Source organism: Gobio gobio (assembly GCF_949357685.1).
Source record: "Gobio gobio genome assembly, chromosome: 24".
NCBI classification, from domain to species: domain Eukaryota; kingdom Metazoa; phylum Chordata; class Actinopteri; order Cypriniformes; family Gobionidae; genus Gobio; species Gobio gobio.
This window is the reverse complement of record NC_137120.1, coordinates 21581449-21598557: the sequence shown is the minus strand read 5'-3', so window position 1 is coordinate 21598557 and position 17109 is coordinate 21581449. Positions and strand designations below refer to the sequence as shown.

At 39.3% G+C, this 17109-nt stretch overlaps 1 protein-coding gene across 2 annotated transcripts in view; it reads right to left on the bottom strand.

Annotated features, from left to right (window-relative positions):
- Nucleotides 1-17109, bottom strand: part of grm7 (glutamate metabotropic receptor 7) — a 428364-nt gene that overhangs the window by 137591 nt on the left and 273664 nt on the right. For both annotated transcript variants that reach the window (XM_079808358.1, XM_079808357.1), the window contains exon 6: nt 7353-7553. In XM_079808358.1, coding sequence (XP_079664484.1) covers nt 7353-7553 — 201 coding nt within the window. The remainder of the gene's footprint in view (nt 1-7352; nt 7554-17109) is intronic.

The window sequence follows — 17109 nt, the reverse complement described above, 5'->3', positions numbered from 1 at the left end:
TGTAGTGGCATATGTAATATTATTTATGATAAATACAAAAACATCCATCAATAAATTCAATATTCCATGATGATTCATCATGATTTTTACATCTTAAAACATACATATAAGATCCATTCATAAATGTTCTTACTGTCACAGTTGAACATTGCATTTCACAAAAAAGTAATGCATGAATATACATTATGAATATGTATATGTATATGAATTATATATGCATGCCAGAGGGGAGGTTTTCTTGTTGTGCAGGCAATGTATTACTGTGCTACCATAAACAATATCAAAAACAATGGGAAGCTAAGCTTCCATTTAGCATTTTTTCATGTTTTTCAAATAAAATTTGAGTGAAAAGGTGAACTGGAATATTAAAATATGAAATATGAATTTCATAATACAGTCTGTATTTAGTTAGCGTAAGGGGAGAACCGTGATAGTTTGCCATCTGTGCAATAAGTCCATTCGTAAAATTTCCTCACTACTTAATATTCCACGGTCAACTCTTATGGTATTATAACAAAGTGGAAGCAATTGGGAACAACAGCAACTCAGCCATGAAGTGGTAAGCCACGTAAAATCATAAAGCGGGGTCAGTGCATGCTGAGGCGCACAGTGCGTAGAAGTCGCCAACTTTCTGCAGAGTCAATATAGACCTCCAAACTTCGTGTAGCCTTCAGATTAGCTCAAGACCAGTGCGTAGAGAGATTCATGGAATGGGTTTCCATGGCTGAGCAGCTGCATCCAAGTCACATCACCAAGTGCAATGCAAAGCATCGGATGCAGTGGTGTAAAGCACACCGCCACTGGACTCTAGAGCAGTGGAGATGTGTTCTCTGGAGTGACCAATCACGCTTCTCTGTCTGGCAATCCGATGGATGAGTCTGGGTTTGGCTGTTGCCAGGAGAACAGTACTTGACTGACTGCATTGTGCCAAGTTTGGTGGAGGGGTGGTGTGGATCAGCATGGGGTGGCATGCTTCAGCTTGCCAAGACATTTTGGACAATTTCATGCTCCCAACTTTGTGGGAACAGTTTGGGGATGACTCCTTCTTGTTCCAACATGACTATGCACCAGTGCACAAAGCAAGGTCCATAAAGACATGGATGAGCGAGTTAGGTGAGGAGGCACAGAGTCCTGACCTCAACCCGATAGAACACCTTTAGGATGAATTAGAGAGGAGACTGCGAGCCAGGCCTTCTCGTCCAACATCACCTGACCTCACAAATACGCTTCTAGAAGAATGGTCAAAAACTCCCATAAACACTCAACCTTGTGGAAAGCCTTCTCAGAAGAGTTGAAGCTGTTATAGCTGCAAATGTGGGCCTCCATAAACTCCATATTGAACCCTAGGGATTAAGTGCCATTAAAATTCATGTGCATGTAAAGGCAGATGTCCCAAAACTTTTGGCAATACAGTGTAGCTATGATGCAATACTATTGCAAGATGTTTTCTTGTTCTTTTCATGTCATAAAATGAAATGGATACACTTAAGACTTTTCAGTGATGGTAAACATTTGACCAAATGCTTGTATCAAAAAAAGCTAGTATGTTGTTTGGCATTTTTGTGCAAACTATTAATATTAGATATTTTACTAAATGTACATGTCACTACAGTTTAACAACATTGACAGCATTAAATTCATGAAAAATGATTTTATTATAGCAATAATAAATGAGGTTAACACAATTAAATGTTGTTCTATTGCTACTATTGTACAGTGTTTTTTTCCAAACTGTACACAAAAAACTCTACAAATACTAATAGAAATCATGTTGTTTGGTGGCATAACATTCTTGTTGACTTCATTACAGGTTTTGCCATCATTCTTGGTTTTCTAGTAATTAAAAGTAAGTATTTTGAGAATTATGGTTCGCCAGTTCTTAAGTTAAATCACATATTTACCCCAAATACTATTTTCTCACCATCACATAGACATCAAAGGTGCTACTTTGATCTAACAGTGCCCTGGTGCAGGACTACAAAAGTTTCAATTCATTAAGATGCGATTAATGAGAGATTTCCTTTCTTCTTGGAAGTTTCCTCTTTCAAAGGTCCAAGACAAAGGCAAGTTTGGGATATGTGAGATATAAAGTATTCAGAAAGTCTCACATAAGAAGCAGCAACAAAGGTTGCTTCAAAGAGAAATGTATACTGTGTCCACTGGCACAGAAGAAATCTGCTCGATATTGGCCAAACAGTCTGTAAAGTCTGTAAAATGCTAATTCACAAAGTATACATGAAAAAAAATGTAGTCTTTAAATGAATGTTGGTTTCATTAAATCAAGTTTAAAACACATTTAAACATATTATAGTTAATCAAATAAAACATTTAGTTACTTGACATAAAATAAATGTTTAACAAAATAATTAAAATATAAAAAATTAACAATTACCAAAACACATTTCTCATTGCCATTTAGTTTAACAGTATCCTAAAATAACTAAAACTTAAAAAAAAAAAAAAAAAAAACTATAACTGTATATTTAAAAAATATTAATAAAAATGGCAAAAACGCAACTAAATTACTAAAACTTTAACTAAAATTAAATTGAACATGTAAGATGTAAAAATAAACACTAATTCAAAAAAATAATAAAATATAGTATTATCTCAGAGTGATATTAAAATAACACTGATTTAAACTGATAAATATGAAACGATTTAAAATGTTATGTTGTGTAAACATAATGTAAAAATGTATCAGTATTTCTAAACAAACAAACAAACATTTTAAAAAAATATATGACCAAAAAAAACATGACATTTTAATTAATTAATATCATTATTTTTGGGGGGAGTCGCACACATGCAGTGCCGCCGCTACCACCACGCGCAGCTGAGGGCACCACAAGAAAATGCTCTATTTTATGTTTTCCTTTACAACCCTTTCCTTTATAAAGAAGTAGTAATATTAAGATATGGACTCTAGTCATTGTATCTATGAATTTGATTATATTGTATTTCCCTTAACCCTTAAATGCATGGATGTTTTGCCAATCATTATTACATATTTTGGTCTTTACCAAAATATGTCGACCCAGATCTTTATCTAACATGAATGGATCTCTACCTGTCGCGATAATATAAAACTCCCCTGATATTAGAGTAACAGAAGAAGAATAATAAAATAAAGCATATTTTGTTACCTTTTGGAGCTTGGAAGGGTTCAGTTTGAGCAGATGTTTTATATCATCATCACTGTCCTCGTCAGAGCTCATTTCCCTGTACATTCAGCATCTGGCTCATATTCACCATCTCAAACATATCCTCAAAACTATCATTCTAAACATCTTCAAAAATCAATATTTCCACCATCAAGTGACACTAATATTTGATTGTGTTCAGCAATAAATCGCTGAGCCATTTCCAGCTGATGATTCCATTTTGCTGATGATTCTTCCTATTCTTTTGTTTTCTGCCTGCGGTAACTATCAGTGAAACATCACTTCATCATTGTGTATCAGACATTGTCACCTTGAGGAATAAAGGTGAATTGCACTTATCAGAATCAGAATCAGAATCAGAATCAGAATCAGAAAGAGCTTTATTGCCAAGTGTGCTTGCACACACAATGATTTTTTCTTGGTGCTGAAGCTTCCAGTGCACATATACAAAACAAACACAACAAGAACATAGTAATACAAACTCTAAGAATAAAATATGAAAAATAGTATAAAAAATATAAGGTCACAGTTACGTTTAGTCAGACTAAACATTTACAGATTATGAACATATTTACAGTATTTGAGTAGTATGAATATATAAATATAAATAATCTCCTGAGTTTAGAAGATTGCACTAAACAGTCAGAGTATTGCACTTAGGAAAGGGGGGGGGGGGGTGTATTTAACTGTTCAGGAGGGAAATGGCCTGTGGGAAGAAACTGTTCCTGTGCCTAGATGTTCTTGTGGCCAGTGATCGGAGTCGCCGTCCTGATGGTAACAGTTCAAACAGGCAGTGTCCAGGGTGAGCGGAGTCTGTGATGATTTTCCCTGCTCTCTTCCTCACTCTGCAAGAGTACAGGTCCTGGAGGGTTGGCAGGGGAGCACCAATAATCAGTCCGGATTGTGCGTTGTAGTCTCTTGATGTCAGATTTGGTAGCTGAACCAAACCAGACAGTGATGGAAGTGCATAAGACAGACTCAATGACAGCCGAGTAGAACTGAATCAGCAGTTCCTGTGGGAGGTTGAACCTCCTCAGCTGACGAAGGAAGTACAGTCTCTGCTGGGCCTTTTTCACAATGGAGTCAATGTGATTGTCCCACTTCAGGTCCTGAGAGATGGTAGTGCCCAGGAACCTGAATGACTCCACTGCTTCCACAGTGCTGTTCATGATGGTGAGTGGGGGAAGAGCTGGGCTGTTCCTCCTGAAGTCCACTATCATCTCCACCGTTTTGAGCATGTTTGCTCAACATTGTTATAACTGCACCAGACAGCCAGCTGTTCAACCTCCAGTCTGTAAGCAGACTCGTCCCCGTTTTGGATGAGGCCGATGACAGTGGTGTCGTCTGCAAATTTCAGGAGCTTCACAGAGGGGTCTTTAGAAGTGCAGTCATTGGTGTACAGGGAGAAGAGTGGGGAGAGAACACACCCCTGGGGGGTGCCAGTGCTGGTAGTGAGAGTCCTGGAGTTTCCCCAGTCTCACTCGCTGTTGTCGGTCTGTCAGGAAGATGGAGATCCACTGACAGATTGAGGATGGCATGGAGAGCTGGGTCAGTTTAGCTGAGAGAAGATCAGGCATGATGGTATTGATGGCCGAACTGAAGTCCACAAATAAGATCCTTGCATAAGTCCCAGGTCTGTCGAGATGTTGCAGTATATAATGCAGTCCCATGTTGACTGCATCATCCACAGACCTGTTTGCTCTGTAGGCAAATTGAAGAAGATCGAGCAAGGGTCCAGTGATGTCCTTCAGGTGGGCCAGAACCAGTCTTTCAAACGACTTCATGACCACAGATGTGAGAGCGACAGGTCTGTAGTCATTAAGTCCAGTGATTTTGGGTTTTTTGGGGACGGGAATGATAGTGGAGCGTTTGAAGCAGCAGGGAACTTCACACTGCTCCAATGATCTGTTGAAGATCTGCGTGAAGACTGGGGCCAGTTGGTCAGCGCAGGCTTTCAAACAGGCAGATGAGGTGCCTTCTGAGCCTGAAGCTTTCCTAGTCTTCTGTTTTTTGAAGACTCGGCTCACATCCTCCACACAGACCTTAAGCTCGAGTTGGATGACAGGAGGGGGGAGGAGAGGGGGAGCAGGAGGTGATGGGGGACGTGTGAATTGCAGATCAGAGCGGGTGTGTGGTGTGAGACTGGGCTTTTCAAATCTGCAGTAAAAAGCATTCAGCTCATCGGCCAGGTGTTGATTCTCAGCAGATCGGGGGGATGGTGACTTGTAATTGGTGATATTCTTCAAGCCTGTCCAGACTGAGGCAGGGTTGTTGGAAGAAAACTGGTTTCTCAGCTTTTCAGAGTAGCTTCTTTTAGCAACTCTGATCTCCTTTGTCAGTCTGTTTCTGGCATGGTTATACAAGACTTTATCCCCACTTCTGTAAGCATCCTCTTTGGCATGACGAAGCTGTTTGAGTTTCCCAGTAAACCATGGTTTATCATTAGTGAATGATAAGAATGTCCTGGTAGGAATGCATGTATCCTCACAGAAACTGATGTATGATGTAACAGACTCTGTGAGCTCGTCCAGATCGGTGGTAGCAGCTTCAAAAACAGTCCAATCAGTGCAATCGAAGCAGGCTTGTAAGTCCAGCTTTGCTTCACTAGTCCATCTTTTTACAGTCCTTATTACAGGTTTAGCTGATTTCAGTTTCTGCCTGTAGGTTGGTATAAGATGAACCACACAGTGATCAGAGAGCCCCAAAGCTGCCCGTGGGACGGAGTGATATGCATTCTTTTTTTGGTGTAACAGTGGTCCAGTATATTACTGTCTCTGGTGGGACATGTAATGTGCTGTCTGTATTTTGGCAGTTCACGGGAGAGATTTGCTTTATTAAAATCCCCAAGAATGATTAAAAGAGAGTCTGGGTACCTTTGTTCAGTCTCAGTTATTTGATCAGCCAGCTGTTGTAACGCCACGCTCACACACACTTCTGGAGCGATGTACACATTCACGAGAATGAACGAGAAAAACTCGTGCGGAGAGTAGAAGGGTTTACAGTTTATGAAGTGCGCCTCTAGATTAGGAGAGCACATCTTCTTCAGCGTTGTTACATCTGAACACCAACTTTTGTTAATGTAGAAACACAATCCACCACCTCTCGTTTTCCCTGTTATTTCCGCGATGCGATCCGCTCGGAACAGCTGGAAGCCTGGCAGATATAGTGTGTTGTCCGGGATAGCTTCACTCAGCCAAGTTTCAGTGAAGCACAGTGCAGTAGAGTTTGAAAAATCCTTGTTAATGCGGGTGAGGAGAAGAAGTTTGTCCGTTTTGTTAGGAAGTGATCGGAGATTCGCAAGAGGAATACTAGGGAGTGCAGTTCGGAGGCCGCGCACACAGAGTTTCACTAGCGCGCCTGCTCGCTTCCCCCGCGTGCGTCTGGCCGCGCGTTTTAAACACACAGCTGCGGCTCCGACGAGAAAATTAAACAAAACGTCAGAATAATCAAAAACTGCAGAAATTTTGTCTGATGTGTGTTTCCTAATGTCCAGTAGTTCGTCTTTGGTAAAACTGATCAGAAAAGAATGACTAAACGCAGAACAAACGAACAAAAACAACACAATAGCTGAAGAGCTCCATACCGAGGCTGCCATCCGCGGCGCCATCTTGATATGATATTGATATGATATTCAGTCATCAAAGATTAAATTATTGTTTTGCAGAAAAAATATACTTACACTGTTACACACCTCGGTTCGTTGATGACCCTATACGATTTTTACAAAAAAATGAATGGGAAAACAGGCATTCTTTTATACTTTTATTATTTTTTCCTTGTTATATTGTTTATAATGAATTGATTGAGCAATACTAAGAAGATTGATGTCTAACTTTAAAAAATAATTAGGAGGAGGGTAGTGAATGATGTCCCGGGCCACAAAAAGACCCTAGGTATGTGTTTATGGATTAATTTAATTATTGGTAACACTTTATTTTTAATGTGGCATGGTTACACGTTACATGTACTTACTACAGTAATAACAGTAAATTATGCATAATTACAAACATCTAACACTAAAATAACTAAAACATGTAATTAATTTATTACACTCAGTATGTAATTATGCAGTAACAACGTCACCCTAAAATAATGTGAACTGAATTAATAGATGTGGGCAAACATTTTATACGATGTGATAGACTTAATATGGTATTTATCTGATGTTGTGAGCTTTGGTCAACTCACCATTGAAGCTGACCGACCGGATGTACTTCAGCAGCTTCTTGCCACCAGCATGCTCCATCTCCTGACAAATGCCCGACTGGTCGGGACAAAGGTCCTTCTGCATGTTGTGCAGGGCGTGGGCCATGGCATACACCGCATCAATCACAAACTGCACCTTCCCTTCCTGCTCGTATTTGGAATCTGATCCTATTCTCTCTTGCCCTGGAAGGAAGAAAGAAAACAAAAAGTCAAAGTAGATTGAAGACTTTCAAACATCTGTAGCGAGATGTGTGCCTAAATGGAGCACATAAACACAAAGAAATAGGAAAAACGGAGTCAAGTCAGGAAGCTTTTGAAGAAAAATGTGAGGTAAAGCACAAAAGCAAAAAAAGTTATAGCACACTTTAGGAACAATCTTTCATTTGACAAGTCTTGGCAGGTTTTGGCCGGTATCTTTAACTCGATGAAGAGTAATGCCTGAAATTGTAGGCGCTTATCTTACTTTGGTCTGTAATGTTGTTACAGTTTTGCTATCTTCATCTTAGGTGGTTTAGAGATTTATTTCCAGTGATTGCTCACAGGCAGTGTTGGGAGTAACCTAAAAGTGGAGTAAATAATGTGAAGTTGTAGCTTTTTCTAGTAACAAACATTGTGAAAAGGAAGTGTGCTTAATTGTAATGAATGAGCACTTGAATTAAACACAAAAAAATTATATTTATACTTGCAGATAATATATTAATGTAATAAAAGGCCACTTAAAGCTGCGTTTCCACCGCAGGAACTTTCTCCAGGAACTAGGGACTTTGGGGTGGTACTCTGTGTGTTTCGACCGCAGGGACCAGGGTCTAAATGAAGTTCCGGGTAAATATGTCCCCCCTCAAAACAGCCCTGTTCGCGAGGTAGTACTTTTTCAAGGTTCAGGAACTTTCAAAGGTTATACAGTATTAACATGTAAACATGCCACAACAATTCCAATACACATAATAAAACAAATCTCAATTTTTTTTCTACCGGTCTGCCTCATGTAGCAATCTACAGTATGAACTATGAAGTCTTTCAAGTATCCAGGATGTTTGATAACTCTTCCTCTGGATGTAACAACATTGTTAGGTTGTTCAGGAACTTCTTGCTTTTTGTTTTGATCTTGATCACTTGGATGTTGTTCAGCTTGTGTCTGTTCTTCATCCACATCCCTCTTTTCTCCAAACTCACATTGGTCTGAAGACAGTTTGAAGAAGTGAAGATGCTTTCTGTTTCTTCTCAAATTCTTCTCCATTCTCTGTGCGGACTATGTAAGATCTTGGTGTTGTGTGTTTACTAACAACCATAGCAGTCTTGTTCCATCATTTCTCATTGTCCATTTTGACTGTAACGGGATCTCCAGGTTTGAGTTCCGGCAACGGTCGACAACCATGACGTCTGTCATAATGTAGCTTGTACTTATATTTTCTGTTACTCTCACCTTTGAGAAATCAGGCCACTCTGGCATCAGTTTTTTTCTTCAGGACAGGAACAGGTGTTCTCAACTGCTGACCAAGCATTAACTGCGCAGGGGTGTATCCTGTGGCTTGGATAGGTGTAACTCTGTAAGCTAGAAGAGCTAGAAAAGGATCTTCCTGCCTGAGAATGTGCTTTGCAGTTCTCACTGCTCTTTCAGCCTTCCCATTTGACTGCGGAAAATATGGGCTTGTAGTAATGTGGTGAAACCCATAAACTTTTGCGAAATCTTGAAAATGTTGACTGAGAAATTGTGGACCATTTTCAGTAACAAGGGTCGCAGGACAACCCCATCTGGCAAACATGTTGCTCAATCTCAATGTCACCGTCTTTCCCGTCATATCTAGAAGATGGGCAATTTCGATGAATCTAGAAAAATAGTCAACCACTACAAGGTAATTGTTCTTGTTGACTTCACAGTTGTCAGCTGCAATTCTCGACCACGGTGCGTCTGGTAGTGGGGTAGTTATTAAGGGCTCTCGAAGTTGTGTTGGTTTATTTGTTTGACAGAAAACACAGTCCTCCGTGACTACTTGGATCTCCTTACTAATCCCAGGCCACTAAACACTTTGTTTTGCACGCTCTCTACACTTGACAATCCCCATGTGACCGGCATGTAGTTTCTTCTTGATCTCAGCTCTCATGAGACTTGGAATAACAATCCTGTCACTGTAGATCAGAAGATCATCACATACTGTTAACACATCATTCACAGCATAATAAGGCTTAATATGCTCCGGCACTTGTGACAGATATCTTGGCCATCCTTGTCTGACATAGTTCACTACCATCTGCAACTCAGGATCGATCTTTGTAGCTTCAATGACCTCATTAATCCGTGAGCATGTCATCGGCCTGGCAGCTCTCGTGGACTTCTCCAGGGCCGTTATGTCATCTGCAAGCTCTACTGAATCCAGTTGCAGTAGCGAAGATGGATGTCTTGAAAGGGTATCAGCCAATCAATGATTTCCTTTAGCATTGAACCTCATCAGCCAGATCAAAAGTTGCTGACATCTCAGAGGAATCGTGTTGATTCCGCTCATCAATAGCAGGGAAATTGATGTCTTATGATCTGTGTGAATTAGAAAACTGTCCAGTCCATACAAGTATTTTGAAAATCTTTCACAAGCCCACACCACACCAAGGCACTCCTTTTCGATCTGTGCATATTTTGTTTCGGTGTTGGTCAAAGTACGTGAACAGTGTGCTAAAGGTTTCCACTTTCCATCATGCTGCTGGAAACGAACTCCTCCAAGCCCATAACTGCTGGTATCTGCACTTACTACAGTAGGCTTGTTCATGTCGAAGAAAGAAAGAAAGAATTGGTGCTTCGGTCACAAGCTGTTTGTAAGGTTTTTTTGAGTGCTTGCTCTTGTGCATGACTCCAAGTCCATACTGCAACAGCTTTTAGGAGATCATTAAGAAACGGGTAATTTCAGCTAGTCCAGGTAAGTATCGACCTAGGTAATGAACCATTCCCAAGATCCTCTTCATTTCTGTCACATTTTGTGGAGGTTTAATGTTCATTATGGCCTCAACCTTCTTCTCATCTGGTCTGACTCCACCAGCATCAATGATATGACCCAGAAACTGTATTTGTGTTTGTCTCAACAGGCACTTATCCACATTGAGTTTCAATCCTGCATCGGAAAGTGTGCTCAAAACTCTCCTTAGAAGACAATCATGAACCTCTGGCGTCTCCCCATTGACAATTATGTCATACATGTATGCTACTGTACCTTCATGGTCTCTTAAGAGGATATTCATATCTCTTTGGAAAATCTCTGGTGCACTGGAAATTCCAAAAGGAAGTCGATGGAAGAAATAACTCCCAAACGGTGTTATGAATATTGTGAGTTTAGCACTCTCACTCTCCATTGGAATTTGCCAAAATCCACTTGCTGCATCCAGTAGTGAAAACATTGTTGCACCTGACAGCTGAGGAAGTATATCGTCAAGGGTTGGTAGAATGTATCGCTCACGTTCAACTTCTTTATTTAGACGATTTAGGCCTACACAAATTCTCACCTGACCAATCTTCCTGGGAACAGGCACCATAGACGCACACCATTCAGTCGGCTCTGTAATTTATTCAATCACACCACACTTCACCATTCTGTCTAATTCAGTGTTCACCTTAGGAAGTAAGGGAATCGACACTCTCCTGGCTGTTGTGATGGTATATGGGACCATATGGGACTTTCTGGCTTGAAAGCTCCTTTTTGTCGAAAGAATGTGAAGTGTTTCCTCCGAACAACTTCAGTCAACGCTGATGTCTTGCGTCTCTACACGCACTCTCAAGCAAAAAGTCAGACATCATTTGCAATCTCTGAGACAAATCTTTATCCAGAACACAGATCACCAGTCTGTCTCTTATATTTTCATTTTTAGCTTCTCCAAATGCAAGTTTTAGCCAGTTCATGTAAGCTACAAATTCATTCTTCCACTTTCTCGCCTTGCTTTTGAACACGCTGATAAAATCTTGCATGTTCATGTATCACGTTGACTTTTGGCACAAAGTAATTGTTTAATATCTCCAAAACAATGTTGTAGCTATTTTCATCGCCTTCCTCTGAATACACAAATGTGCTGACGATGTGCTCTGCCTCCTTCCCGAGGGAATACAGAAGGGTACACACCTGAACTTCTCCCGACTCTTTATCCAGCTTAATGGCTATACGGAATCTGTGGAAACGCTTCCATGCAGGCCAGAGCTCGGGATGACTGAAGTCAAAACTTTCGGTCGGAGAAAACTTTGCCTTGTGGTCACGTTCCCTTCTGTCACCATGTAATGGTTTTAGTTATTTAACAACTGCGTAACATGAATTAGACTGTGTTCTTTCAGTGCTGTCTCGTGCGTCCTAGTACTGTATATACTCTATTAGCTACGCATAACATAACCAAGTATAAGTTACTGTATATACTCTAGTAGGATCTCAACTATCACTACACAATGAAGTACGAAATCCAGCGAGAACTGGAAAGCCGCATGCAGTCCTACGTCACCAGAATAATCTTCACAGTACTTTAGACCACGATGGAAACGCAGACAGCAACAGGTCTGGGGGGGAAAAAAGTTCCTGGGACAAATTGTTCCAGGTAATTTTGGTGGAAACGGGGCTTAACTGTTCTTAAAGAGTATCAAACTATAAAAATATACTGCAAGTTTCAGAACTGAACACTTGCTTGTTAGTCCAAAAACTGTTATTGTAACCGAACCCAGCAAACAATTCATTGTGGAATGTGCCTATCTTGGTGAAAGACCACCTCTGTAGAAGAAGATCAACGCCTACCTCATCATTACAACTTTGGCCCCGCCCACTGGAGTGTTAGTGAGATGATGAGGAGAGAACAGCGATACAGGATGGATGACAAATAACATTACATTTTAAAGGATCCTAATGCTAGGAATGTGGTTATTTATTTTCATTATTTATTTTTTAACAATGTGAATGTCTCAGATGAGCATTATTTATTTGTATTCGGTACATTTCACTGTGGATTCTTTGGTAAATCTGTGCAATTTCGGCACAGGCTTTTCAAACAGACTTTTACCATATGGGGTCGACAGTAATGCCACAACATGTAAGTAACTGTGTTAAATTGTTAATTCTAATACCTGATCTGTGATCAGTGATTTCTGATATGATAAGATTCATGCACAGTCAGATGTTCTTTGTCTATGTGTCAGTAAATTAAACCAGTGACTAAATGGTCAACTTCACATTGTGTCTCTTAGTAGGAGGAAAATAATCTGTTATTTAAACTGTGATTAAATTATATAAAGAAAGTGATCAAAGAACAATCACTAGAGCTGTAAATTAATACAGTGAATGTATCATTCTATTTAAGCTACTTTTGTGAGTAGCTTGTAGTATAGCTAACTATTTTTGGCAGTTAGCTTGTAGCATGGAAGCTACAGTTTTACTGTTTCTTTAAGTGTTGATACATTTTCTACGAAAACAGGATGTTAGGTGAGGCATTAGAAGGATTTATTCTCTTTAATAAAATTTCAAAAAGGCTTTAGCCACATCATAGCCATGAATCATGATTTGTTACCTGCTAATAGGCTTTTGTATGGACATTCTAGACACCATTTGATTGGACAAAAATGTACCTAGTGCAGGATGAGTCATCAATATTTTTGCGTTGTTTTCTCCCAGAAGAGACAGATATTTTAGAGAAATTGAATCTGCAAAAAGTACATTTTGTCAACTTTATGAATACATTATCACAAGTCTTTGCTGTGACAAATCTGTTGGAATTTTTTACTAAATTACTTTTCTCTTCAAAAATATCTCTGTGAGTCAAAATAAATGGTTATGCATTGATGGGAAATTTATTTCATAACCTTCTGAGGATCTGACCTAGAACAACAGTGGCCAGACTTTAGGCTCAGCTTAAACTGCGAGGAAAACCGTGACTGTAAGTTCTATTAAAGGGGTGGTAAAACACATTGTTTTGAAGGCTTGATTGTGTTTGTGGGGTGCACTGTAACATGTGTTCATGCTTCGTTTAAAAAAAAAAAAATCATTATTTTTCATATATTTGACATTTATTCTACACTGCTCTGTCCCTCCTTGTAAAACGGTCTGATGCTTTCCGGGTTGTATGAAGCCAGTCCCTCAAAAATACGCGATGGGCTCAGATTGGTTAGCTGGCCCAGTGTGTTGTGATTCGCTAACCGCAGTGCACGTTTGTCGGAAACGTCACGCCCCTTACCTTACCGGTAGACTGTGCTTTGGTCAGTATTAGAAATGATGGCGTCAATAAAACCACACCAATCTGAGCCCGAATCAGACCCAGAACATTTTAGTGAAGATGATCGAGCAGAACCTGTTCAGTACTCAAGAGTGAAGACTGCGGATCTATAATGATCGCTACTGAATGGCACTGTTACTTTTGTATTTTTAGAACGATTATAGCCAAATATCTGTCGCAAGAACTATTAACCCAAAACACTAAACACTGCCTTTACTATAGTAGCCAAATCACACACAGAACCATGTTTAGCATGCCTCTAGATAAATAATACATAAAAGCTCTAATCAAAGAATCATTTACACTAATGCCAAGTTCGCTGTTGAGATTTTAACGTTAGTGTTTGTAACGATAGGTGTTCGTCGGATAACGTTAAGTATGAATAAGCATTTAACAGACTGGTTTGCAGAACAGCGCTGTCATCTGTTTACTTCCTTGCTACAACCTATTACAGGAAAACACATCGATGAAAAGTAAATCAGACTTACAGGTTGTGGCCCGTAAACAGCTTCTGTTTGTAAATCCAGCTTTCAGGACAAGCCGTTGTGCATATCCTGTATTGAACTCGCGAACATTGTGAAAGTTTTCCTCCGTGAAATGTGCTGCGGGAGGGAGCCCCGCGCGTGTCGTGCATTCACACACTGGCCGCGTTTGTCTCACGCAGCTGACGTTGTGCAAATCCGGTGTTGAACTCGCGAACATTGTGAAAGTTTCCCTCCGTGAGATGTGATGCGGGAGCCCCGCACGTGCCTGTTCCCTTCTGGCTCATACACACGTGCATATAACATGTTGTATGTTAAACGCTCTGCAACGCACCCCTGTCCCTATGAAGGCTTAACAAAGCAAGTACCCCAGACCTGCAATCCGGATGAATATAACAGCGTTTCCTCGGCATCGCGGCAACAACACTCCAGCCTAACTATACCACAACAGCGCCGCGATACAAAATGGCGCCCCCGCCCCCCCTATTAATATTCTCAAATAATATTCTCGGAGGAGGGGTTTATGTAAATATTGAGCCCGGTGATGTCACCAACCCTGGAGGAATGTGTGTAGTCGCCGTCTGGCCGTTTGCTGTAGTTCTTAGAAATGGATTTCTTTAAAAGCAAATATCTCCCTTTGCTTTAAACTTTGAACGTTGTAACTTTGCAGATGTTGTTTATGCTAAAGCAGCAACATTACACGCTAGCTAAAGTTAGAATAGTGAAATCGTGGTTTACCACCCCTTTAATATTTTTTTAGTCCCTGAGCTTGACCAATATGTATTTCGACTAGTTAAACATGTCACCATTTTGGGAGAATGCTAAAAACATTAAAATCATGTACTTTTTTTCCCAACATTTATGAAGCCAAAATGTTACCGCATTCCAGGAATGACCCAGCTATAGTTTCTAACTGTGTTGCTATTTGATTAGAAAAAAGAAAGACAAAAGTGAACATTGGCCTGCATGGTAGCCTAATGAGGTGCCGTCAATGGTCTTGCTTTGTAAATAAACCCTTATTGTAACAAATGATATAGTTAAACAATTAGAAGAACTATATGTTAGTTCTAAGGCTGAGAACAAGTAAGAAAGAGCTTTAAAACACGGACCTTCTTGAATTATTGACTAAACAATCCCCCCATAACCACACCCCCAACAAAGCCCCATCCCCTCTGGTGAGTACCGGCACTTTATTTTTTCCACTTCAAGCACTGGCTATTGAGATGCAAACTAATTTAGGCCTGCCAGGTAATATAGACCTCCTTTGTATAAAAAAAAAGGTTGCATCTCACCTAGTTTTTTTTTTAAATAAAAAAAGTAGATTGTATGCATGTATCCCAAACTACTTGCTAGTTAAAGAGGTTTTACACTTTCTCAACATCCTGATGGCATCAAATTAAAGGTTCTGACAGTCATCTCATGAGGGTCAGCCAAAAGCCTAGAGGGATTCGATCAATAGACATCAATGACCCCAGGCAGTGACAAAAAGCCCATTCTGGCAGAAGTTCGGACACAGTGAAGGTCACAACAACCATTAGAAAATAATAAGCTGGTATTATGGTGAAATATAGCTTGTTCAACAATACTTCACAATTACACCTAGTTGCTATTGACAGAAAAGAGTACAGAGCCTTTTTTTTTTTGTCACAAATCTGTCCTTCTGAAGGTTTTAACCAGAAATGAATTTCGATACATTTACGTCATCAACATGAGCACTAGCAGCAGCTGTTTAGCACTTATAGCTAGGTAAAAATTCAGTAGGAAAAGATGGCACATAATAAATTACTACAAAGTTTTAAGCCAAATTGCATTTAAACATGCTCCACAAAAACCCGTACTCAAGGCTACCGCTTGGGCATTGTTCAGTTTAAATAAAACCTGCAAAACTTACAGTGAAAAAAAAATGTCTGCAACAAAAACAACATTTTAGGTTAGAAAAATAACTGATTAAATAAAAAAAAATAAAAAAAAAAACATTCTAGGAATTCTGGAAATGTCAATTTACAGTTCTTCACTGAATATTATTAGATGACTTGTTCTTTTTCACCTCCAGAAAACATTTAGTATTTTACTGTAAAATTACATTAAATGTCCCATTAGATTTCTTACAGTTTTTCACTTTACTGTTAACCATTTAAATGGTTTTACTGAACCTTTTACCGTTAAAAATATTTTTTAAAAGTTCCAGTTCGGAAAACAGCTTTCACTTCAACCAATTATGATCTTGGATCTTCAACAAAAGCTTGATTGAATGTCCTGAACTCGTTTTGACTGCCATTATTAATCTCTTTTAAAAAAACAAGCCATATTAATTCATCTGATTCTCATCTAAATGATAAGAACAAACTCTATTGTGGAAAATGAATCTTGACAGATGTTTAAGATAATTGGAGAACCGGTTTCCAACTTGCGTGGGCTTCTCCTAATTTGTATCAGCCATATGCTATTTGAACGGCAAAACTTTTGTTTTCTTCTTTTTTTTCTGATGAAAACAGGCCAGGTGTTAATGCAGAATAAAACAGACTTGATATACACAAGAACCTTAAAAATATCATGAACATGCAAATGTCATGTTTAATGTCAGGTCATTTCATAATTCAATTGCATTTAACATTAATATTTGGCTTTTATTCAAATTCTAAATCTAAAGCTATAGTTAATAGTAATATGCTAATAGTTATGATTTTCACATCCAGTGCCCATGTTGTTTAAATAGCAAATGCACACGAGCCATCTGTTCGCCATGGGCGTGCTGGTCTGAAAACAAGGTGTGTTCAGGCGCATTGTTGGTGTGTTGCTATTTTGTGGAACTGAAAACGACTGTGCCATTGACCAACAAAAACCTGGTCTTAAGTCAATAGCACAGTATTTATTTTGTTACGCACAGGGTACGCGCAGCAGCATACAAACATGCCAAATATTAAAAATAAAAGGATTACAATGTAAAAGATTATTATTATGTACATAAAGATAAAAATGCCAATATGTCATAATGGATACTCATTGCATGTATCAGAATTACCTATTTGCAGTAAATG